The sequence below is a fragment of the Lycorma delicatula genome, chromosome 1, assembly GCF_047948215.1.
Source record: "Lycorma delicatula isolate Av1 chromosome 1, ASM4794821v1, whole genome shotgun sequence".
NCBI lineage: Eukaryota > Metazoa > Arthropoda > Insecta > Hemiptera > Fulgoridae > Lycorma > Lycorma delicatula.
In genome coordinates, this window is record NC_134455.1 from 270,695,757 (window position 1) to 270,723,560 (window position 27,804).

The following is a 27,804-nucleotide window of genomic DNA, read 5'->3' on the forward strand; positions in this document are numbered from 1 at the left end:
AATGTTTGTCTCTCAATGTTACACCAATTGTAACACTGACTCAATGTTCAATGTTGGTTTCCTTGACATTATCATTGATGTCTGACAAAATCATCTATACCACAACCTTCTTCTCAGATTTACACCAAGATTCACTTATCTCTTCAAGATTATAATACAATAGATATGTTCTTCTTAATGAATTTTCTATTCTATCTAACTTATTCTGGAGGAAGATATGTTACCTTCTAATTTCATATATTTTTATGTAAAAATTCTCAATCTTTCTCTTAAGGTTTTTGTTCAGCTTTAAGTCATGTACAATATCCTTAACAGAAATCATGTATCAATAATATATACATCAATAAAACAGACTAATTTCTTCTCAATATCTTCTATTATTGGGTTACCTTTTAAAAGTCCCGGGTTTATTTCCATACCACCTGTTACTAAAAGTGACAGTAGCACTAACTTATAAAAATTTCTAATCTCAAGAACACCACAATTAAAAAAGATATACATATAATTTTGCATTGATCCAGAACAAATCTGTACATGAACGGCATCAAATCACATCAACCAGCATCATGTAAAAGAATAATGTTAGTCAAAAGAATCATCTTACAGTTACATGTTAAAAGTTAATGTTAATTTTACATTAATACGCTAATGTTACATGTGCTAACTGTAACATGTCTAACCTTGTAGTGTTTATTGGAGCACAATTCCAATAAACACTGAATTACACTGATATTCAATCAATCTATTTTTAGAAAGGAGCTGGTCCTACTTCTGGGGAGCAAGTTCCCAAAAAACTTGATGATATAAATCTGAGGTATATTCCCCACCCAGATGCCATTCTTTATAAAATGCTTTCAAAACAAGAAATCTGAATGATATAATAAGACATAAAACTGAATGGTGTTAAAAAGAATCAGGGCTCCACACATCCAATTCAATGAACCGTTCTGATTAATATAATCCAGAACAGAGTTTAATAGCCTCATAATATCCTTTAATCATAGTAGTACACAATAAACTTCTAAGTATTTACAATGATGAAAATATGAAACTATTAAATAACGGCTGATACATGGCTATTAAATAACAAGACTAATGCTGCTACAGAAGAACTGCGCATGCACCAAATTTATACGACTGACATCTGCATAGCATGAAGCCTTCTCTTTTGATTGTTGCCACTCATAATTTCTGTGGACATATTACTCTGGCTGTGGCCTTCGTTTGGATAACATCTGTTGCTTTGTTTTGCCAAAAAAAATGATAAGTGTTTTATTAGAACAAAGAATTGTCATGAAACTTGGAAAACTGCTTCTGAAACCTATCTTTTATTAAAAAAAAAAAGTATATGACAATCAATTTTTATCATGTGGCAGGTTTTTGAATGATTTAAGCATTTATGATGTTCATCCGAGTCACTCTTCCACGTCAAAAATGGATAAAAATACTGAAAAAATTGGTAATCTGATCCAATCTAACAGTCAGTTATCAAATCTTGTCTTTATTCAAGGTCCTTGTTCACCTCCATGAAAAAATAATAAAAAATCACCTGAATTGTGGAAGAAAAAGTCATGGGTTCAATGAATCTGCTCACACTGCAGTCTGTCAACACATTTCTAACCAAGTATAACATCACAGTGTTAGACCATCTGCCTTATTCGCCTGACCTGGCACCATGTGACTTTTAACTGTTCTCAAAGGTCAAATCTGCATTAAAAGGAACAAGATTTCAGACCACTGAAGCTGTGAAAGAAAAAGTGGCACACATCATGTAAGAGCTCACACAAGACTTCTAGCACTGTTTTCAGCAATGGAAAATTCACGTAGAACACTGAAGGGATAATGGAGGAGTGTATACTGAAGGCGATAATAACTAAATAAGTATAAATTTAAAATAAAATATTTTACAGCATTAGTCTCATTATTTAATAACCACACTTCGTATTCTAAAAAGATACTTCTACTTCAAATAAGGCAAATAAATAAATGTTATTAACAATTATAATTTAATGTAACTGTTAGTTCTAAGATGTATGTGAATTTGCTACCATTTATCATCACCAAGGTAATTACTGACAAAATTGCACATCTCTTACACAAAATAGCCAGGTGTGTGTTTAAGATTCTCAGTTCTATACTTACTTGAGCAATTTAAAATTTTACAATAAAGAAACTAATTGAGTGTTGAAGATATTGTATGTTTATTAGTTGTGGATTGAAACTAATTAAAAAAAAAATTTTTATTCTATCTACTCGCAATTTAAATCCATGGTTTGAATACTTGTATAGATATAGAACTTCCTTAAACCATGAGATAAAACTAGAGAGCTAAATAGAATAATAATAATTATTATTTTGGGATATTTTATTTACTGTAAACTTGAAAAATTATACAGCAGATTTTTAAGACTAAAAACTGTGATGTATGTTCTGTTCGGTATTATTAACAATCTGTTTAATAAAGAAACACACACCATTGATGAAAAGATTTAGGAAATGTAAGAGAATAGTTCACAATATTATTGGTTTAAGTCTGAGGCAAAAAAAAAAAAAATTGAAAATGAGTTATTGATAGTAAGCTAATGAAACAAAAAGGTAAAATATTGGTTAAAGAAAAGGGTTTTCTATCAACCCTATAACCCAAAGCCTGATAGGTTTGAATGATTAAAACTTGTATTAATTACTCTAATAATGTCTGGAAAAAGATTGTATTAAGAGGCTCAGCTGATAAATTTTGCACACTAGCATGCTACACGGAGACAAAAGGTACTATCGGACTGGGAGTGGCAGCACATGATAACTAAAATTTCCCTCTACAAACCTGTGATATAATGCATTAAAATCCATTTACCAGTTTGTTTTCAGTAGCAGTTAAAATGGCGTCAAGTACAGCCAATATGTCAACGCAGTTAAAACAATGCACAGTGATCAAATTTTTAACAACATAAAATGTGAATCGTACAAATATTTTTCATTGTTTAAAAGTGGTTTACAGTAATGAAACTGTTGGCAGGAGCACTGTGAATAGGTGGGCACTGAAATTTCATGAATGTGAAGCTGGTAATGCGACAATTCAGGACGCACCTCGCAGCAGACGACCAGTTTCTGTGACTGACAAGAAACATCGAAAGGAGGTGGACAATTTGCTTCAACATGACCGGCAAATCATTCGCAATGTATTGCTGTTCAGTTAGGAATATCTAAAGAATGAGTAGACCTTATTATCAAGCAATTGGATTACCATAAAACCTGTGCACGATGTGTACCACGCAAACTCTCTGATGGCTCTCTACAAGTTGAAGTTTGTTCCTATTCCGCATTCGCCATACTCACCGGATTTGGCTCCATGTAACTTACATTTCTTTCCTCATCTCAAGAGGGACCTAAAAGTTAATCATTACACCAACGACAGTGAGATGAAGAAAGCTGTGGCCACTTAGATCCGAGAAAGACTGCCAGAAATTTTCAATGATGGAATGCAAAACCTTGTCACATATTGGGAAAAGTGTATCAGTGTAAACGGGGATTTATTGAAAAATACATACTGAATTTTATAGCTAAGGTATTGCACTTTTATTAATTTTTTATTTTATTCCAATATCTCTATTCATTCCTACGCTACACATAAATTGCAAAATTTATCAGCCGAGCCTTGTAAAAAAACTTATATGCAATTATTAAGGTACAGAAATGCATATACTAAATTAAAGTTTTGGGTTACCATCAAGTATTGTAGTAATTTTTACAATTAAGCAGCATTATCAGACACATCACATCGGTTTTTCAAAGTTTTGTGAACTAAGGCTAGGGAACTGTATTTTAGCTGGCTAAAGAAAAACATTCACAGCGTGGATTTGCACTTTAGAGAATACTGAATTAATGTTAACTGATACCAACATTTATAACTTTATATCAGATGGCGTTAATGTGACTCTGAAATCATTACGTGAAAGAAGGCAAAGAATGTCTGGGAATTAATTCTTCCAAAGATTCTTCAAAATTAAAATTTTGGGATGAAATGATCAACCGAAGAAGTGTCAGTTAATAAATTAATAAATATATGATGGTAAATACAATTAAAAGTACACATGGAATTTTTCAATGATTTCATTCATGATTTTATAGAGCCATTTAAAATTTAAGACTCATTCTTTCAGCTTTAACTATCTTTTAGTTTGCAAGTATTCTATACAGATTCGAAAGAAAACTTACAATGACCAGAGATGTTTTTATTTTTATAATTTTGCTGACGACTGCTCATCTTTTCATAAAGTTCAGTTATACCATTGGACTAGCAGCCAACCCAATAACCATCCCTTCACAATATACTGAAAGAATGATAAAATTAAGCACCTCCAATAAGTTTTCATTTCAGATTGTTTAAAATATGATACAGTAGCATTTTGTTTTCAATCCAAGTTACTCTCAACCTTGAAACTCAGTATCTTATATCCTAGAGAAAATTATTTACTTTTTAGATGTAAACGATTCCTAATATAAGAATAGGGAAAAAGATCTATAATTTCATACAAAACCAATTTTAGAATTGAAGCAATTTCTTAATAAAAGAAATACACAACTGTGAATACTCAAGATAAAGCTATTAATTTTATGAAAATGTGTTGGGGAATCATTAATATGATGATACCAAGATTATAATCCAGGAAGAATGTTCATAATGATGAACTAACTGGCTGCCTGTTCCAGATGTTTTTTAGGATAATGTTGACAAATTCTTCAAACAGGATCAATCAGCATGTCACACTTGATTAAATGGGTAAACATACATTTCATTTGTTTCACACATACAGAAAATTTTTGAGAGATGGGTACTTCACAGGTTTAGTGATGAACTCAAAAAATCATACAGCTACAATGTTGTTATTTTTTAATCGTTATGCAAAGGTTGAGAATCAGTTCCAAACACATACCTTGACAGAAGATGAAACCTGGGTTTTGTATGCTATACTGAACTTCAGTCTATGAAATGGCATTACTTGTACACCATCCAAACAAAAAACAGGCTTAACCTACTCCAAAGATTATGGCTTTTAGCTTCGGGTAAAATAAAAAGGTCCATTCCCATAAAAAATAAAAAGGGACTTCATGTCTCATAGAAGCAGAGTAAATGTTTATTTGCATTGCAAAATATTAAAAAATTATAAGAGGCTTGTTGTCCAACAAGACTTTGCTTCTCCGTAGCAGTCCACGGCCTCATGCCACCAAGAAAACAAAACAGCAGTTAATAAAATTTTAAGTTATAGATGTTGTAGGAGGTAGCGAGGTTCGGTGGGAAGAGGAAAATGACTTTTGGTCCGGTGATTTTAGAATAATTAACTTGGCATCAAATAAAGGGCAGGCAGGAGTAAGTTACATAATGAACAAGAAGATAGGGAAAGGAGCAGAGTATTTCAAAAAGTTATAATGATAGAATCATTATAATAAGGAAAAAATCAAAACCTAAGCTGACAACGATTGTTAACATCTATATGCCTACAAGTGCACATGATGATGATGATAAGATAGAGCGTGTATGAAGAAACTGACAAAGCAATTAAAACATAAAAGAGGATGAAAATTTAATAATAGCTGGAGACTGGAGTGTAAGCATTGGAAAAGGCAAGGTAGGAAGAATTACTGTGGGTGAATACGGGCTAGGCAAAAGGAATGAAAGAGGGGACCGACTTATTGAGTTTTGCATGAAGTATAATTTAGTAGTTGCCAACACCCAGTTTAAAAATCATAATAGAAGAATATACACATGGAAAAAGCCAGGTGATACCACAAGGTATCAGATAGATTATATCATGGTTAAGCAAAGATTTAGAAATCAACTCGTCAACTGCAAAGCTTACTCTGGAGCAGACATTGATAGTGACAATAATTTAGTGATAATGAAATGTAGATTGGGGTTGAAAAACCTGAAGAAAAGGTGCGGGATGAATCAGTGGAATTTAGAAAAGCTTGAGGTAGAGGTAAAGAAGATTTTTGAGGAGGACATCGCAAGAGATCTGAGTAAAGACTATAAGGTAGGAAATATAAAAGAAGAATGGAAGAATGTTAAAGAGGAAATTCTTAAATCAGCAAAAGTGAACTTAGGCGGAACAAAGAAAACTGATAGAGAACATTGGATATCAAAGGTTATATTGCAGTTGATGAATGAATTTAGAAAGTACAAGAATGCTAATGCTGAACAAGGTAAAAGGAACTATCGACAATTAAGAAATAGTATAAACAGGAAGTGAAAATTAGTGAAAGAGTGAAAATTTTGAAAGAGAATTTTGTCGTACATAAATTAAACTCTAATAATGTGTCAAAGATGGTACATCAATTTATAATATGAAAGAAAAGGTCGATAAGTGGGTGGAATGTAGAGTTATATGGTTTCATCATCATAAATGGCTTTTAAACAACAATGAATCTCACTTGTGTTTACTTTTCCTGTTGCAAAAAATTCAGTCAGTGTATGTTGTTTTACACAAGTTGACATAACAGGTGTACTTGATTCCACAACAATCGCGACTGATAGAAAATGAAAGGGTGTGGATCAACAAGTTTTGGAAAGCGACAAGAATGGAAGCATCTGTCGGTCTGGGTGACAGCAATACATTTTTTGTACTGCTGTTATGTTCCAGCGTGCATTATGTTTCAGCTGCTTCTTGTATAACAAGGAAAACCTGCATAACACTATGAAATTACATCATTCTCAGCTCTGCAATTTGAATAATTGAACTTTAACGATTTCAAACAAGATGCTATTTACATCAAATTTAATTATTTTTTCCAATTTGAACAATGCTTTCAGCTTAGAAAAATAATTGAAATCAGACATATCAAAAATTTTACACCATCAGTTGTGACTTTATAGGATTAACCAACCTCAAAAAACTTTGGTAGTCTGTACCAGTATCAATAATTTAACCAATAATCTAAATATAAACTCTGAATTTTTTAGATTCTAAAATTGGTTACCAAGAAGCAATTTTTTGGATGATGAGATTGGATAGGCTTCATACAGGAAAACTTAAAAAGAAAAGAAGTTAGTTTCCTCCAATCAATCATAGTCAAACAATCCTGCCATCTTGTTGAATACTGTAACAAAAAGCTTAGAATCTCTATAAGCAGATGTTGAGAATGTAGTATTTTAAATTCATGACGCTAAATACAAAAATATATTTTAAAAACTCTGTTTTAGTAATAGTAAGTTGAAAAATTTTTTACTACTATTGGCACAGAAATACGTGCTTGAAGCCATAAAAATCAAATTATCCACCTGATTTCAAAATAGTTGTCAAAATTTACATAATTTTATTCTGCATTTGATGATTTTAAACTTCTTAATTTTTTATAATTTAACTTATGTTAAGAAAATATGATAAAATGTTGTTCCTAATAAATTGGGAAAAGATAGCATTTTTTGGTTCTTCTGTTGTATAATTCAACTATGAATTAAAGAGCTACTACATCAATCCTGATGAATTTTTTTATAAAAGATAACCCATTTTATTAACTCACTTATTACATATTTTATAAAAGTTATCTCGAAACTGAAGTTTTTAAAAACTTTTAAGAGTAAAAAAATAATTCTATTAACTGAGCTCCTAAAAAGGAAAAATTGTATAGAGTAGGTCAGTGGTTCTCTCCCTTGGCTGACTGCTTGCGTGTACACGGTTGTCAGACTGTTTCTATTGTTAAATTCCAAAAAATACTACTTAGAAGTAGATATGGCTTGGACCTTTCAGTTTATTCTACTTCCCTTCCTTTTTGGCGAGCAATTCATTCTATATTTCTAATTTGTTAGGCCGGTTAATCGTAGAGCTAATTCGTTATTAATTCTTGAATACTTAGTAATATTTATTTTAAATTTTATATTATTAATTTAAAAAATTAAATATTTATTCTTTATTTGGGTTTTAATTTCTTATATTTCCATTTATAATTACTTTTTTTAAAGAGTAAAAGCTTTTCTATTTTACTGATACAAACGCAAATTTTGCTACTACTATGTTTTTAGGTAAATCAATAAAAAAATTGTATTATTAAAATAAATCATTGTCAAGTCATTAGTGCTGGAACCGTTGAATGTTTGATATTTTCACAAAAAGAAAATGGCTAAGGAAAAATGATGAATACCAATTATTATCAAATTATAAATCACTATACCTTTGTTGAACTAACAACAAATTGGCAAATAAACTTTATAATCATTTCAGAACCGGGTTTATATCAACAGGTGAACACAAAAGTAGGGAAAGAACAAAAAAATTATTTAATGGATTTATTCAAAAGTTGTTCCTTCATTGGTTGTACTGTGAAGGAGCCTAAATGACTATCCTAGATAATGACCAAATACAAAAGTTATAACTGATAACTGATAGGCATAAAATATAGAAAAGGTCGATTGAAATGGAAAGTTAAACAGCAGTGATGAAACATGATGGCCTAGTATGTATTCCATTTATTTAAAAAGACAAAAACAAGTAAACGACAATAGCAACTATGAATATGAAAAATGGGTTAACAACAGCTGACATAGACTGATATGAATCAGGTTGTATCGAGATGTTCCCATTATGATAAATATCTTACAAAAAGATCTTGAAAACACAGACATAATGCACATAACATGGGGAAAACAAAATAAAAATTCAAGAACTTAATTTCAAACAGACTAGAAAAAAAATTACTGAATGACAATCTCAATTTTTTCCAGTGCAGTTAAATCGATTTCTAGCACCTGAAATGTACATGTTGAAAATCGTAACAAAAATCATTTAATTACACAACTAACTGCACAATCAATAATATATTTTATAAACATACTTTTTTAGAAGAATTTAATTATATTAATATGAATAATTCACACAAATAGGTGAGCCACATAAAACCAAATCCACAATAAAACTGCTACCCAACACTTTATGAAAGACTTTCACACTACTAGCACGACTAGTGGATGTATGTTACTACTGATTGTTGCTGCCATTTGTCAGGTGATTACGAGTCAGTGCAGTATACATTCTGTTGCAGTGCAATATTGTGAGTGCAGTTATGTTTGCGTAAAATGCCTCATTCAATCCAGGAGAGGATAGCTGTAGTTGAGGCCTATATTCATTCTGAATTATTTGAAGAATCACGTCAAGTACAAGGGTTAATTTTTTTTGAAGGTCCGATCAGCCACGAAATTAAAACCACAGTGAAAATAAAAAATTTTTTATTTGTAACAAGTTCTTACATAGTTATGCTATTTCTCTACATAGTCGCCACTCCAATTTAGACATTTGTTGTAGCATGTATGTATATATGTATAGTTACGCTCAACGAGATCATCAGTTGACACTTGCTTCCTTTCCTGACCGCCTGCATCATGAACAACTGTACGTCCTGCTTTAAAGTTTTACCGTACACATTACTTATTCGTCTATGAATTTCAGCTGAATTACACCCCTCACCCTGAAGAAATCGAATTACCGCATGCACTTCACACTTGGCGGGAGATGCTATTGTTGTAGACATGTTTACATGCTAGCTGTGTGTTCAGAACTAAACGAAGTGACGCGGCATGATTGAAGGCCATACTAGAGACGCTGCGCAACACATATGCACAAAGGTTCATCAGATTTTTGTGCAAGTTTTTATTTTGCGACCGATTGGACCTTGAAAAAAAAATAACCCTCATAGTTACACAAAAATTTCCGAATGCCTGTATCCCAACAAAGAGTAGCAGTCACGATTTAGTTTAAAAAAAATGGTGCACAACAGGTTTTGTTTCAAATGCAAAACAAAAGAGGCAACCTTCCATTAGGACACCACAGATCATTGCCGATATTGAAAGTAGAATTACTGCCAGTCCAAAAAATCAACTCGGAAGTTATCCCAACAATCTGGTATTACACATACACATTTTGTTGTAAAATTCTTCATTCATCCTCTGAAGTAATCCTAACGGTGGTTCCAAAGGCTAAATAGAAGATATGTCTGCTTGCGATTTTTTCCTTTAGGGCTACGTAAAGGAGAGTTTATGCATCTAATCCCTATTGATTAACTGAAGGTGAACATTCAATGAGAAATCAACTCAAATGACAACATTTTGTGTCAGACAAATCTCAATATGATCAGTCAAGCACAAAGTGCATCGATGCCCAGGGTGGTAATTTTGAACATCTTTTGTAATAATAAGGTAAATAAATGCTACATTTAAATTACGTTTTATGTTTTTGTTATTAATTTATCCGTATCATTCATAAAATTTCATTCTAACATAACCTACTGATTCTGCAGCAATTACATTATGGGTTCGGTTTTGTTGCTCACACTGTATATAATAAGTCATTTTATTGTAGTACCTTGTACATATGTATTGTATTTCGAACTTGATACTTTGCAAAATAAATAAATAAAATAGTGATGACAAGAGGGATGAGATCAAATTAATCTTTTAAAATATTACGTAAACCCTTGTACTACATGTTACCTTGCATAATATAAAAGACAGGCTTGGAAACAACGTTTCAGCAGTTAAGAAGAAAGTTCCATCCACCTATAATAAAGGAAAACATCTATTTTCCTCTACCTGGCCCAAGCACTCCAAATATTAAAGCATCAAATAAAAATCTCTAAAAACAATTCAGATTAATGACAATGAAACAATTAGCAATGAAGAAGCACAGCCTTGATCAATGTTTCTATGTCTAATAGTTCTGAAGATAAAATAATTTTATAAATTGAATAACATCTCTTTATTGGTTAAAGGTTCAGATCTGAAATTAAAGGGTGGTAAATTAATAGAAAAAAAAATATCTTAAGCAAAAATTTCAACAATATTGGTACAACAGTTCTCTAACAGCGTTCAATGTCAAGTTATACAATAGTTTGTCAAGCTATGCGACAAGATAAAAAAAAATTGAGTCTTTTCCCATTCTCATTAAAATAATTTGGATGAAATGAAATAATCTTAATTAGAAGAATATCTCTGATGAAGGAGATATTCTGTGTACAAACAATGAGTCAATTTTTAAGGAATTTTACTAAATATAGATCACAGCTTTCAATTACAAACAAAATATTAAAAAAAAATTATTATTACCTGATTTTCAAAACGTTGGTTATGTACATTATGGTTAATTCTTGGCTGCATATTTCGTCTTGAAAAATCTGTAGTGTAGTTTGAATACACTCTAGGCTGTAAATGTAAAAAAATTATTGGAAAATAATTTAAACATAGTAAAATGTATATATATGTATAACACGTTTACTATAACACGTTTTTATAAAAATGTCGTGGAAAAAATCAATCTGTTTTTTGACTGATCAATCAAAGGAAACTGATTTATTTTAATTTTCAACTAACTGGTTTTGAAAGAAAATATTGAACTTTATATTTCATATTGTAAAGCCTTACTTTACTATCTTATCATAATCTAAATGATCCGCAAATATCTAAGATTCAATACAAAGGGCCTTCAAGAGTTTAACTAATAATACTTTATGTCATTTCCAATTAGGACTTGTAAAGTGGCAGAAAATATTGGAACAGTATTAACTACTTTGCTCTACAGTTTCCCAAACTATTTGTCAATTTATTATTTGTTCAAATTTCTTAACTGCAAAAATGACTAAGCAACAGATTTATAAGGTCAGCACTCAGATAAAACTGATTATAAATATTTTAATGTTTTTTTGTTACCGTCTCTACTTAAAGAAATATTTTCTTACTTTTATTATTGAGTTTTTTTCAACTGACATTTTAGTTGAATTAATATTTTTTGGAAAAATTAACTTCCATTTCTGACCAAATTTTTATTTATAAATTTGTAATTGTTACAGCTAAGCAGGCATAGAGTTTCTTCTTAGACTAATTTAACTGACAGTCTCAAGCTTAAAAATTTTTCTCCAGTTTCCATTTGAGAATTCTTGCTGCACCTTTGAAAGCTGGATTTTTATTCAGAGATTTCATTACACAGTTCAAAATTACACTTTCAAAAGAATTTAATTTACTTTTTAATACCAGATAGGTCACTTTGAAACCTTTATACAATCTCAATAAAACATTAATTAATGATACAAAATGAAGCGATTCATTCATACATGGGACAAGTCTCACAATATCATCTAAACATCCTAACATCTAAAGGAACATCAAAGTTCATCAACAAATGAAGTTTTTTTTTAATGTGACCAATTCAAACAATCATATTTAAACTAATTCAAGCATTACAATACGTTACTCTTTGAGCATATACCAGTTATAAATGACTCTTTTATGAAAAAAAAAAATCAGGTATCATCCAGGTTGTTTCATAAAAAAGAAAGAAGCATTGAAAGTGTTTCTTACACTTAACCTTAATCAGTTATAAAATTGTTATAATTGTTTTTGATGATATTTAACTGAGAGTTGTTTAAACGAGTAAGAATGAATTATTAGCTATTATAAAAGAATTTTAATACTCTTAGAGAAATTAGAAGTTCCCTTTTTTTATTATAACAATGTTTACTTAAAACTTTAGAATTGATTCAAAACACTTTTTAGTGGTCTGAACTACAACCCATTTAGACCATAATGAACTAAAACCTGTAGTCCAATCTGGATGAATCTTTTACTGACACTTGAACTTTGTGAGACACATTAGGCCAAAGTTTATACTGGGACTCCATTAATGGGCCAAAGTAAGGCTTAATTTGAAAGAGCATTTTGTATTTTTACTTGCTTTTTTATAACTCACAATATTTTTTTTCATGTTTGTCCTCAAATCTCACAGCCTTAATTTAACATACTTCCTGACATTGCCTATTGATGAAATTTTGCATAGTTACTAAGGTCGGGTGACAATACAATATTCCACCATTACTTTTGTAAACATCTCCCCGTACAGGGGTAAATTAAGGGTGTGGGTGTAAAAAATTGCAAAATCTGAAAACAGCTATGCAGTGTTTTGAAAATATATATATATAGATGATTTTTGGCGAGCAGTATGTTGAGACACAGCTCCTGATGATTTACTTGGCTCTGTACCATTCACACAGCTCCTGGTGGTTCACTCGCTCCTGACGATTCACTCGGAAAAATCTTTTTTATATTTATAAAATATCAAAGATATTTTATAAATACATTAGAAATTTCATAAAGAGGAATATTGTACTCCTATTGTAGAGTATAAAGCAAGTTTTTAATAATTTTGAAAAATCTTTGTAATATTATTTATGTACTAATATTTTAAATAAATGACTTCTACATTACACAGTACAAGAGGCAACTGTTTAGTTTTCACAAATAAGGTTTGAAAATAAACTGTATTAATTTTATTTAATTCACTGAAATTGTTAAAACTGTTTTACAACAGATTTAACAAAACTTATTTGCATTTCATAAAAAAGAATCTTTGCCTGTTATCATGTTAGTCTATTTTTGTTAGTTTTAGCTACGTAAAATTGTGCATACCAAGTGTAATGTGAAATACATTTACATTAAGTAATAAAATACACTTGAGAAATTTTATAGTTTATCTGAATTTTTTTTGAGGATAGGAACATTAAAAAAAAGTAAGGAACGTTTTATTTATATGAGAAAATTTATTACTATTTATTTTAATTAATAAGCTTTGTACAAATAGAAATTTTTGAATATTTAAAATTTTTTCCACACAAATAAAATCATTAGGGCACTAGAGAAATTGACTTATTAGATATTTATAAAATAATTAGATAGATTATTATAATGAAATAATTTTTAATCAATGAAAAATCACTATATTATTTAGCATACATCATAATAAGCAAATAAATAAAGTTTCTTTACAATTTATTTATAAATGCAAAAACAGAGAAGTTAGTAAGGCGATTGTATAAACTGTAAATTGTAGTTCCAAACACCTATAAGATGTGCATGCATACACTACTTAAAATTTCTACCAAAACATTATTGGTGATATGAGTCCCCATTGGAGAAAAAAATAAAACAAAGCAGATGGGTCTTTTCTTCTCTTTTTTTTTTTGTCTTCAGTCACTTGACTGGTTTGATGCAGCTCTCCAAGATTCCCTATCTAGTGCTAGTCGTTTCATTTCAGTATACCCTCTACATCCTACATCCCTAACAATTTGTTTTACATATTCCAAACGTGGCCTGCCTACACCATTTTTCCCTTCTACCTGTCCTTCCAAAATTAAAGCGACTATTCCAGGATGCCTTAGTATGTGGCCTATAAGTCTGTCTCTTCTTTTAACTATATTTTTCCAAATGCTTCTTTCTTCATCTATTTGCCGCAATACCTCCTCATTTGTCACTTTATCCACCCACCTGATTTTTAACATTCTCCTATAGCACCACATTTCAAAAGCTTCTAACCTTTTCTTCTCAGATACTCCGATTGTCCAAGTTTCACTTCCATATAAAGCGACACTCCAAACATACACTTTCAAAAATCTTTTCCTGACATTTAAATTAATTTTTGATGTAAACAACTTATATTTCTTACTGAAGGCTCGTTTAGCTTGTGCTATTCGGCATTTTATATCGCTCCTGCTTCGTCCATCTTTAGTAATTCTACTTCCCAAATAACAAAATTCTTCTACCTCCATAATCTTTTCTCCTCCTATTTTCACATTCAGTGGTCCATCTTTGTTATTTCTACTACATTTCATTACTTTTGTTTTGTTCTTGTTTATTTTCATGCGATAGTTCTTGCGTAGGACTTCATCTATGCCGTTCATTGTTTCTTCTAAATCCTTTTTATTCTCGGCTAGAATTACTATATCATCAGCAAATCGTAGCATCTTTATCTTTTCACCTTGTACTGTTACTCCGAATCTAAATTGTTCTTTAACATCATTAACTGCTAGTTCCATGTAAATATTAAAAAGTAACGGAGATAGGGAACATCCTTGTCGGACTCCCTTTCTTATTATGGCTTCTTTCTTATGTTCTTCAATTGCTACTGTTGCTGTTTGGTTCCTGTACATGTTAGCAATTGTTCTTCTATCTCTGTATTTGAACCCTAATTTTTTTAAAATGCTGAACATTTTATTCCAGTCTACGTTATCGAATGCCTTTTCTAGGTCTATAAACGCCAAGTATGTTGGTTTGTTTTTCTGTAATCTTCCTTCTACTATTAATCTGAGGCCTAAAATTGCTTCCCGTGTCCCTATACTTTTCCTGAAACCAAATTGGTCTTCTCCTAACACTTCCTCCACTCTCCTCTCAATTCTTCTGTATAGAATTCTAGTTAAGATTTTTGATGCATGACTAGTTAAACTAATTGTTCTGTATTCTTCACATTTATCTGCCCCTGATTTCTTTGGTATCATTACTATAACACTTTTTTTGAAGTCTGACGGAAATTCCCCTTTTTCATAAATATTACACACCAGTTTGTATAATCTATCAATCGCCTCCTCCCCTGCACTGCGCAGTAATTCTACAGGTATTCCGTCTATTCCAGGAGCCTTCCTGCCATTTAAATCTTTTAATGCTCTCTTAAATTCAGATCTCAGTATTGTTTCTCCCATTTCATCCTCCTCAACTTCCTCTTCTTCCTCTATAAAACCATTTTCTAATTCATTTCCTCCGTATAACTCTTCAATATATTCCACCCATCTATCGACTTTACCTTTCGTATTATATATAGGTGTACCATCTTTGTTTAACACATTATTAGATTTTAATTTATGTACCCCAAAATTTTCCTTAACTTTCCTGTATGCTCCGTCTATTTTACCAATGTTCATTTCTCTTTCCACTTCTGAACACTTTTCTTTAATCCACTCTTCTTTCGCCAGTTTGCACTTCCTGTTTATAGCATTTCTTAATTGCCGATAGTTCCTTTTACTTTCTTCATCACTAGCATTCTTATATTTTCTACGTTCATCCATCAGCTGCAATATATCGTCTGAAACCCAAGGTTTTCTACCAGTTCTCTTTATTCCGCCTAAGTTCGCTTCTGCTGATTTAAGAATTTCTTTTTTAACATTCTCCCATTCTTCTTCTACATTTTCTATCTTATCTTTTTTACTCAGACCTCTAGCGATGTCCTCCTCAAAAATCTTCTTTACCTCCTCTTCCTCAAGCTTCTCTAAATTCCACCGATTCATCTGACACCTTTTCTTCAGGTTTTTAAACCCCAATCTACATTTCATTATCACCAAATTATGGTCGCTATCAATGTCTGCTCCAGGGTAAGTTTTGCAGTCCAAGAGTTGATTTCTAAATCTTTGCTTAACCATGATATAATCTATCTGATACCTTCCAGTATCGCCTGGCTTTTTCCAAGTGTATATTCTTCTATTATGATTTTTAAATTGGGTGTTGGCAATTACTAAATTATACTTCGTGCAAAACTCTATAAGTCGGTCCCCTCTTTCATTCCTTTTGCCCAGCCCGTATTCACCCACTATATTTCCTTCCTTGCCTTTTCCAATGCTTGCATTCCAATCTCCAACTATTATTAAGTTTTCATCTCCTTTTACGTGTTTAATTGCTTCATCAATCTCTTCGTATACACATTCTACCTCATCATCATCATGGGCGCTTGTAGGCATATAGACGTTAACAATCGTTGTCGGTTTAGGTTTTGAATTTATCCTTATTACAATGACTCTATCGCTATGCGTCTTGAAATACTCTACTCTCCTCCCTATTTTCTTGTTCATCACGAAACCTACTCCTGCCTGCCCATTATTTGACGCTGAGTTAATTACTCTAAAGTCACCCGACCAAAAGTCGCCTTCCTCGTCCCACCGAACCTCACTAATTCCTACTATATCCACGTTTACCCTATCCATTTCCCTTTTTAAATTCTCTAGCCTACCAACCTTTTTTAAGCTTCTAACATTCCACGCTCCGACTCGTAGAATGTTATTTTTTAATTTTCTGGTGACCCCTTCCTTAGTAGTCCCCACCCGGAGATCCGAACGGGGGACTATTTTACCTCCGGAATATTTTACCAAGGAAGGCGCCTCCATTATTGTATATGTGAAAATGCAGAGCCACATTTTCTTGGAAAAAAAAGCAGCTGTAGTTTTCCATTGCTTTCAGCTGCGCAGTACTCAGAGGACTGAGTGATGTTGATACGGCCGTTTAAGTCGTCCTGACTCACGCCCCTAACAACTACTGAAAGAGCTGCTGCCCTCTTTCAGGAATCATTCCTTAGTCTGGCTCTCAACAGATACCTCTCCGATATGGTTGCACCTTCGGTCCAGCTACTCTGTATCCCTGAGCACTCAAGCCCCCTCACCAACGGCAAGGTCTCATGATTCATAGAGGAGGCTTTTCTTCTCAAGATAATTAATTTCAGTATCTATCAGTAGCTTCTAGTTTAGCCATCTGAACTAACATTTGGAAAAGCTTGCTGAATGATCTAAACATTCCATAATTAATAATTCTTTAAATTATTGTAAATAATACAAAACAAAACTTTAACACTGCAATAGCCTGATCCGATCAATGTTTGAGTAAATAGGATGTACTTCAAACATGTAACATAAAGTGCTCTAAATAAAATTTAGAATAATTTCTGGTTTTCCTCCTAATTTCTTGCCTTCTTTTATAATGTATAAAGTAGTACAGATCAATCAACAGAACTGCTCGAACAGGTTTTATGCACGACAACAAAATTATATCCTTTCTGTTATAAAAACTTGTTCCACTTTACATTTTGTTTGGAAGAACTCTTATGGAATTTTCAGTTTGTTTTCTTCAATCATTCAATTCACTGACTGCAAGTTAGGTGATATTTCATTCCAGAAAATATCTTGAAAATTACCTCCGTACTGAACAAAATGAAAATCTTTGTGGTTTGATTTGAATACAGTTACTATAACTATAGTATTATTGTGTTCCTAAGTCACTTCTAAATTAAGAGGGGAGTGAAAAGTAAAGCTCACCTTATTTTTTTCTATCTTCAGTCATTTGACTGGTTTGATGCAGCTCTCCAAGATTCCCTATATGGTGCTAGTTGTTTCATTTCGGTACACCCCCTACATCCTACATCCCTAACAATTTGTTTTACATATTCCAAACGTGGCCTGCCTACACAATTTTTTCCTTCTACCTGTCCTTCCAATATTAAAGCGATTATTCCAGGATGCCTTAGTATATGGCCTATAAGTCTGTCTCTTCTTTTAGCTATATTTTTCCAAATGCTTCTTTCTTCATCTATTTGCCACAACAGCTCTTCATTTGTCACTTTATCCACCCATCTGATTTTTAACATTCTCCTATAGCACCACATTTCAAAAGCTTCTAATTTTTCTTCTCAGATACTCCGATTGTCCAAGTTTCATTTCCATACAAAAGTGATGCTCCAAACATATACTTCCAAAAATCTTTTCCCGACATTTAAATTAATTTTTGATGTAAACAAATTATATTTCTGACTAAAGGCTCGTTTCACCTGTGCTATTTGGCATTTTATATCACTCCTGTTTCGTCCATCTTTAGTAATTCTACTTCCCAAATAACAAAATTCTTCTACCTCCATAATCTTTTCTCCTCCTATTTTCACATTCAGTGGTCCATCTTTGTTATTTCTACTATATTTCATTACTTTCGTTTTGTTCTTGTTTATTTTCATGCAGTAGTTCTTGCATAGGACTTCATCCATGCCGTTCATTGTTTCTTCTAAATCCTTTTTATTCTCAGCTAGAATTACTATATCATCAGCAAATCGTAGCATCTTCATCTTTTCACCTTGTACTGTTACTCGGGATCTAAATTATTAACATTATTAACTGCTAGTGCTATGTAAATATTAAAAGGTAATGAGGATAGGGAACATCCTTGTCGGACTCCCTTTCTTATTACCGCTTCTTTCTTATGTTCTTCAATTATTATTGTTGCTGTTTGGTTCCTGTAAATGTTAGGAATTGTTCTTCTATCTCTGTATTTGAACCCTAATTTTTTAAAAATTCTGAACATTTTATTTCAGTCTACTTTATCGAATGCCTTTTCTAGGTCTATAAATGCCAAGTATGTTGGTTTATTTTTCTTTAATCTTTCTTCTACTATTAATCTGAGGCCTAAAATTGCTTCCCTTGTCCCTATACTTTTTCTGAAACAAAATTGATCATCTCGTAACACTTCTTCCACTCTCCTCTCAATTCTTCTGTACAGAATTCTAGTTAAGATTTTTGATGCATGGCTAGTTAAGCTAATTGTTCTGTATTCTTAACATTTACCTGCTCCTGTTTTCTTTGATATCATGACTAACACTCTTTTTGAAGTCTGACAGAACTTCCTCTTTTTCATAAATATTACACACCAGTTTGTATAATCGCTTCCTCACCTGCACTGCGCAGTAATTCTACAGGTATTCCGTCTATTCCGGGAGCCTTTCTGCCATTCAAATCTTTTAATGCCCTTTTAAATTCAGATCTCGGTATTGTTTCTCCCCTTTCATCCTCTTCAACTTCCTAACACTTGATAATAACTTGTAAATGCAAAAGTTATTCAAATGAAACGAAGAAAGACCTATAATTACATTTTTAAGACTTGAAGAGTTTACCTGTATGTTTTTAACACAGTAACAAATTTAAAACTAGATTTTTTCAATGGTGAATCAGTTTTTTTAATACCACTGATGAAGAATCCAATGGTTTTCCTTAATCCATGACCTCAAATGCATCTCTCATATCATCAGTCATGGTGAAATAAATCCCTTAAAGAAAACCCTCTGAAGAGAACAGAAGAATTGCGACTTGTAGTGCATCAAAACCAGTAAAAATTGAACTTTTTGAATAGATTTGAATTTCGACTTCACTACAGCCTTGGCAGAAACACACATGTTTGGCCAGAATTTTGGGGTAAGAGTATTGGCCATGAACATGTGGATTTTTGAACTTGACACACATATCTTCTCAAATGTTTTTAACTACTCTATTTAGCACACAGAATTCACTGTCCCAGTTTCCATATATACGTATTTAGCACCCCATATACATATTTAGTTAAAAAAAATTAAAGCTGTTAATAGAAGTTATTTTTTGCAAAGCTATTTTTTGAATTTTGGTTTGGCAAATCAATATTCCATGTTTTGCCTTTTTTGTTCTGGGTCATAATGATGCACCTGATACTGAAAACTGATGCACCTGATACTGCACCATGATACTGAAAAGATGTTATCTACTGTAATAAGTATTATTATCTATTCATTGTAATTAATTCTCTTTTTTGAGTTTGTACAGCACTTATTGCAGAGGAAACTGGTTAACCATCCTGAGGTTCTAGTTCAATATATGGTTTACTGGCTCCCAATACACAACATTTAATCATCCATCTAATCACAACTTCTTCACTCTAAATAATGATGAACATTACTATAGTTCATGATTTTGGCTGTCAAAAATTCAGTAACTTCACATGGCTTTAGATACAGAGACATAACAAGCACACAACTCAACAGCAATGGCAACTGGCAAAGTACAAGTGAACAGAATTAGAGTTGGCATGCTTCTAACAGAGGAATATAGGTACAAGACAGTACAGCGCTCTGTATGATGACCTCCTTTTACGTCCGAATAGGTATTACTTGTCAGCATTACATTGAAGGATACTTTCCTCGAAGTTTTTATTTTTTGTCAATTTTACCACCAATTCAATAAAATCTATCTCTATATCGATTTTTTAATCTTCCTTTAACTTGACTTTTTATTTTTCTTCAGATGTGGAATTCTTATAATATACATGAGCAGAAAGACGTGCCTAATATTTCTGGTAAGTTCCATAGATCACATGTATAATGATTTCTTCCAGAATAATAGTGCTACACACTTTTTTTTTTCAATTATCATTTTCAAGATTGTTACTTTCCTACATAAGAGTCGAAAGTTATGATCAGTTGCAATATTTCTACGTTAAGTAAAACCAGTTGTTTTTATCATTAAAAAAAAATGACCTTCATAAGTTAATTATAACAGTTCATTCAACTTAGAAAATGCAAAAGTAGAATGAACTGAAGAATGAGATTATTTAGTTATAAAAGCAGTGATGCAAGATCTTACAGGCAAATAGTCTGTTCAAAAAAAAAAAATGAAAGAAATCAGAGAAAACGACACTGGGTCAACTTGCTTACAGAATTACTTTGGAAAAGTTATTTTGATTGATCATAAATTCTTTGGCTTATCTTTTCCTTCTAATTAAAACGAATATAATTCATAATACTCATATCAGTAGTTATACAGTGATTATTTTACTACTTATGCAAACTACTTTTACTGTAAAAGGAATTATTTATATATAAAATAAAAGCAAATTAAATATAATTTGTTTTTAAATTCAAGTAATTCATTAACATAATGACCACTATGATAATAAAATCTAATATTAAAGGATATTAACAGTAAATAGATAAGATAAAATTTACCCATATTAATTGCAAGAATCAATTTTGACGTATATATATATATATATATATATATATATATATATATATGTGTGTGTGTGTGTGTGTGTGTGTGTGTGTGTGTGTGTGTGTGTGTGTGTGTGTGTGTGTGTGTGTGTGTGCGTGCGTGCGTGCGTGCGTGTGTGTGTGTGTGTGTGTGTGTGTGTGTGTGTGTGTGTGTGTGTGTGTGTATTTCCAATGACAATCTTTTATAAATTATGTTAAAAATTATTAATATGTAATACACCAACAATAACATTTACCATACGCCATCAATTGCTGCTTAATTGCAATCTGTTTAATTACAAACACTTCAATATTTAAGAAAAAAATTGTTATCGGTACGCTTTACATTTTCCTTATTCTTCACTTTTATAATAAAAAATAATTAAAACACATGCACACACAATACATAAAGAGTATGGTGATGAAAAATGTATACAGCAATCGTATGAGGGTGGGGTGAAAAGTTCAGACCTCACACAGACATGGCATTAGTATGCTTAATTTCTCAACAGTGTCACATGATTCCATTCTTCATTACTACACTATATGAGTTTCAAGTTACTGCATCACTTAGTACAGTATTTACAATCTGTCAAAGTGGAGAATTAGAGCATTTTTTGGAAAATGGAAATTCATGCAATAATTAGATACTTTTTTTCTGAAAAGGTTAAGTGTAAAGGAGATTAAAGAAGAGCTTGATACAGACACTCTTCCCTACCAAATATAACAGTTAAGTCCTGGGTTGCAGAGTTTAAAATGGGTTGAACATGCACTAGAGATGAACTACATAGTAGACGCCTTTTTGAAATAACTACATTGTTAATAATAGAAAAAGTCATAAAATCATTTTGGCAGAAAGACGAGTGACAGTAAATGAATCTGTCAAGTCTGCAGGCATGTCAAAAGAATGAGTGCACAATATTTTAAAAGCACATCTGGGCATGAACAAGCTGTGTGCTAGATGAATGGCACATTTACTCACACCCAACCAAAAACAGTGCCGAAAAAACATTTCAAGTGATTGTCTTGAATTCTTTTCGTGCAATCTAGAGGAATTTTTATGTCGATATGTGATGGTTGATGAGACTTGGAATCATCCTATACTCCCGAAACAAAACAGCAGTCAAAACATGAGTTGAAAAAGGTCTATCTGCTCTAAAAACAACAAAAACATGAAAAACAACAAAGCATGAAAAAGTTATAGAAACTGTTTTTTGGAATGTACGATGAGGGATAATTTTCATTGATTATCTTAAAAATGGTAAAACAATAAATGACGAATATTATGCGACCCTATTTTAGCATCTCAGTGATGAAATTAAGAAAAAATGATCACAACTGGCAAAAAAAAATTGTGCTTTTCCATAAGATAATGCTCCAGTTCATAATGGCAAAAATTCACTACAATGGAAAAAATCAACGAATTGCGTTTTGAATTGCTCCAACATATTCACCTGATCTGGCTCCCAGTGACTATCACTTGTTTTCTAATCTAAAAAACTTGCTTGGAGGGAAAAGATTTTCAACCAGTAACGAACTTATTACCACTGTAGATGGTTATTTTAAGGAGTCGGATAAAATGATGTATGTAAACTGGCCTAAGCGCTCTGGTGAAACGCTGGGCTAAGTATATAGACCTTAATGGTAACTATGTTGAAATCAATATGTACCCAGAAAAATCTTGTGTTCTTATCCAGGCCCGGAACTTTTCATCCTACCCTCATAACTTCATCATAATTATATCTTAAAGAATAAGTAGATCGAAAGATTAGATATAAAGGACAAGCTTCAGCTGATTCCATCATACATACATGCCTTCACCATTACAGCTGATAATGCTTAATAAATGTTACCTGATTATACATGCCACGGTGATGGTAGTTGAAATTGTTATGAGAAGTTGGCTCTAATATTGTATAAGTGGTTGGTTCCCCTCGTCTCATGGCGAGGGCGTTTAATTCAACGGTTGGAGTAATATTACCTTAAAAAACATACAGGATAAACAACATTTTGGAAAGTACTAAAAAAAATCTTAGAATAATTTTAAAACTCATAGTTTGCATCAGTTAAGATCTGCAAACTACACATAATTCAATCCATGACTAAACAACATACAACTCATAAATTCTAAGACTGAAGATTTACTTTCAGTAGAATTCTGAAAATGGAGTCAAAAAATGAAGTCAATGGATAATTAAAAGTGGAGAATAAAAGCAAGCAGAAATGTTACTGCAAGATTAACACTATAAATTTAATAGAGACTGAATCATCTGCGTATGATAAATGTGCATGAAAAATATTTCCTTCTGCCAACAATTTTTTTAACAATTATTTTTTTGGCTCCTTTTATTAAAACATAATTTAAACTGAAATGCACTGCAATGAATTAACTTCAAATCAAAAAATAAAAACAATTCACCATAAGTAAGTAATGTTAATTGTAAAATATCTGACATATACAGATTAAAAAGCAGAATACAAAAAATTCAAGTTTAATTATGTTTAAAAGTTCATCAACAGTTATTCTGTAATTGGATCTGTAAATTAATCTCTTTTACACAGTAATATATTATAAATGGTAGCAGATGCATAATATGGTCTTTTCTCATTGGCTGTAGTTTTCACAATATAATATAATCTTCAAATATAAATAAACCTTTGGTACAAGGAATTTAAAAAATCAATATTCAAAATTTTATGTATATGGCAAACACTAAATAATAAAGGTCTATATCCTTATCATTCTCAACCTGGTCAACATCTTGATAATTGACATTATGATAATTGACAGAATTATTGTAAATTGTTAATAGAAAATAATGTGTCACCCCTGGAAATACTTTTTACAGTCAAACTAATGCTTACCTGTGATGAAATACAAAATACAAGGATTCACACATTTTTAGAATGATAATTCTTGTACAACCATTGCAAACAATTTTAAGTAATCTTTTATCCAATAATATCTGATGTCAATATTTTTATGAGATTTCATACTTAAACGATACTCACAGGTAACAGTTGCCTAACTTTAAGAGGGCATCCTAGTGATGACATAATCATGTATATATTTTCAATGTGAGGAACAACATTTTTTATCACCCTGAGACTCTTTATCCAAAAGAACAATTCCAACTGGTAGATTGGCCAAGATGGAATATATACACAGCCGGTCAGATCCTCTGATCTGACTCGCTGAAAATCACAAATCCTCTTGATCTTTTTCAGTAAGGTCATATGACAACATTAGTTTATACATGCCCAAGAGTAAGAGAATGTAAATGAACTTCTACAAAGAATCATGTTCGTCATTAAAGAATAATTAAATATTTATTTTGTGAAATTATTTTTATATAGCTGATTTTGGTGTGAATATTGTATTCAGTATAATTTCATAAAAATATTTTTTTATTAAAATAAAAACAAACTACTCTTCTAGCATGTTTACTGTTGACTTTTTCTACTTATTTTTCTTCAAAACTGGACTCTAAGGAATATGTACTAAAATTATTTTTTTATATTTCTGGAATTTTTGAAATTTAAAAATGTGTAAATTATTAACAGAGATTTCTCAAAAAGTATTCAATATATTGCACTGAGACTATTTTTTTAAACTCTGCAAATAAGATTACACCTGAAATTACAAGTTTATCCTCATAATGTATCTGCATATAATGTGCAGAACTTTATTGTTTATCTTTGAGGAAAAAACAGAATGCTTTGACTAACTGTAATTTAAAAAAAAATATTCCTGGACCCATGCTTATAGTTACTTTTTCATTATTCTAATTAGAGGAATACACTTGTGTAAAGTTTGGTAGGAATCTAACAGGTCATCTGCATAGGGCAATCTAAAAGGTATAAAAGAAAGTATAGTATCCAGAAAGTGACTTGTTCAATATTCTCTTCTTGATATAAATCGTTGACTGGTTGATGTTCATTATTTTCTGTTGTACATCTACCATCTCTCAACACTCAACCTCATTACATTAAGATAGTTTCCAATCCAAATCCATTTCCAAATCCAATAGATTTCTATCCAATCCATGTATTTAATCTTTATCTACCCTTAACAGTTGTTACAATCCATTATAAAATTCAGTAAACCTTAACAAATTACTTAGATTAACAAAATTGTTTTATACTAGGTTCTGTTGCAAGCTAGTCCCTTCTCTGATTAAAACTAAAATTTCTTCATTTAGTACCAACCTAATTAATTCAGCTGATTCTCAATAAACATAAATAACATTACACTTCTGGTTTCTATATTACCCATATTTAATCATAACAAGTGCTACACACTAGACAAACAAAAGAAATCTCTGTTTAATTCCCTATCTTTCATATGAAAAGACTTCTTTTTTTTCATGAACGCTTTCATTCCTTTTGTCTAACTGTTTTTGATGCCTACTTATAAAATTTGTCCTTCATAATTCTACTATCTCACAATAACAAAACAGAATTCTGGAATATTATATATGCTTACTAATATTTCATAACATTAAATAGTTAACATTTAAAGTAGTTAATATTTAATTAAATTCCTTTTGGCAAATTTCAATTCTTTTCTTTTATTACTTATTTTCAAACTTAATTTCTCAATGAGCAACAACTTCTTCCAATTCAATATTCATCTTTATTCTCTATAAGAAAAAAAAAACACAAGATCAGTAACAAATCTTGTCTAGGAATGGTACTCTGCTCACAAATTTTTCATTTAGATCGACTGATCACACGTCATTAAACAAGTTTAAATCTATAATTACTACAAGCTACATCCTTAACATCACCTGCTTCTTACAGTTCCTTCTACCACGACAACCAGATTCTTATATATTAACACTACTACTGTGTGCCTATATTTCAAAATGGATTTCCTAAAAATTCTAAACTTACTTTATTTCACATTTCTTCTTCAGATTCACAAATGTCATGCAGGTTTATTCTTCAGAATTTACTCTCAAATTAATCCAAGACAAAAACTGTCTCTATATGCCCATACTCTTTCTGTAAGTAACCTATTAACTTACATTTCATTTATTTGTAAATTATTCCAGCGAATATTTTCTACACATAAGATGCAGTGAACTCTCTCATGGCGACCATCTCTGTAAACGACCACTATTTCTAGGAACGTAAATAAATTGAAGTACTGACAATGTTATTGTTATATAAGATGACCATTCCCTAACCCAACTGGGATCATCAAATATTCACTGAAGGTGACCACTAATTTATAGCTTCTTTTTGATATAAAAATTAACACTGGTCACAAATATTTAATATCAGATTAAGGAAAAATTTTAATTCTAGTACAAAGACCTTTTAATCACTACAAAAACAAATTTAATTTAAAAAATAAAACAAGGAATCGTAGATTTACATCATGTAAAAAATACATTTCTTATTCATTCTCATTTTTTAGTCATGTACACCCAAGATGCCTATCACAGCTTACTTTATAGAATGTATACTTCTAACGTTATGTAGGTAAATAAAAACTTTGTTGTGTCTGCCACCAGCTAGTCAATGGCAGATTTCAGTTCTGATTTTGTCTATATTGCATTCAGTTGAGTTATACGTATGTAATTGTAGATTTCAGTTAAATGTCTGGATTGGCGTTTTTGTTTATAATTTTTGTCTCTGTAGTTTTCTTTTTTAATCTCATTAGTAAAACGCCAGGAAAAAATCAAAAAATTTAATTTTGATATGCGCTTAAAAGTTATTGAAGATGCTCTAGCTGTAGACCGTCACAAAAAAATTAGCTGTAAAATACAACTGTAGTAAAACAAATACAAAAATTTTTCAACAAAAATAAAGTTTTAAAGAAAATTGGTTTAAAAAATGCTAATGAAAATATGAAAAAGGAAACTTTTCAACCATGCAAAGAAGGGAATGGTTTAACTTGGGCTTGTTTAACTTGGTTTGAAGGTGCCCGTACATGAAAATTACCTATCAGCGGTAAACTTCTACAAGAAAAACAACAAGTTATACACAACTTCAAATCAAGACATATATTGGAAGCAAAGGTTGGTTGGAAAAATTCTGCCATGAAACAATATTGTTTTAAAAAATTTGAGTGGTGAATGTGAATCCATCTATGAAAACATAGTGGCATAGTGGTTGCAACAAGGACATTTACAACATTGACAAAACAGGACTTCTTTATTGAGTTTTACCAACTAAATCAATAAAATTCTAAGGTACTATTGTGTACAGTACTAAAAATGTAAAACAAAGAATAATAGTGATGTTGTGTATTAATGCTACAGGAAAAAAAAACCTCCATTAATAATAAACAATTTGCTATGGCAAAGATGTTTCAAAGAGTCAATATGTCCAAACAGAAAATAGAATGGTATGCAAATCGAACAGCTTGGAGGATGACAGGCTTGATTTTCACTCATTGGACTGAAAAATTCAATGAAAA

General features: G+C 31.4%; 1 protein-coding gene across 10 annotated transcripts in view; it reads right to left on the minus strand.

Annotated features, from left to right (window-relative positions):
* stau (double-stranded RNA-binding protein Staufen) overlaps positions 1-27,804 on the minus strand; it is a 193,947-nt gene that overhangs the window by 85,602 nt on the left and 80,541 nt on the right. For all 10 annotated transcript variants that reach the window (XM_075377453.1, XM_075377462.1, XM_075377503.1 and 7 more), the window contains 2 exons: positions 23,228-23,355; positions 11,087-11,182 (listed from right to left, as the gene is read on the minus strand). In XM_075377453.1, coding sequence (XP_075233568.1) covers positions 11,087-11,182; positions 23,228-23,355 — 224 coding nt within the window. The remainder of the gene's footprint in view (positions 1-11,086; positions 11,183-23,227; positions 23,356-27,804) is intronic.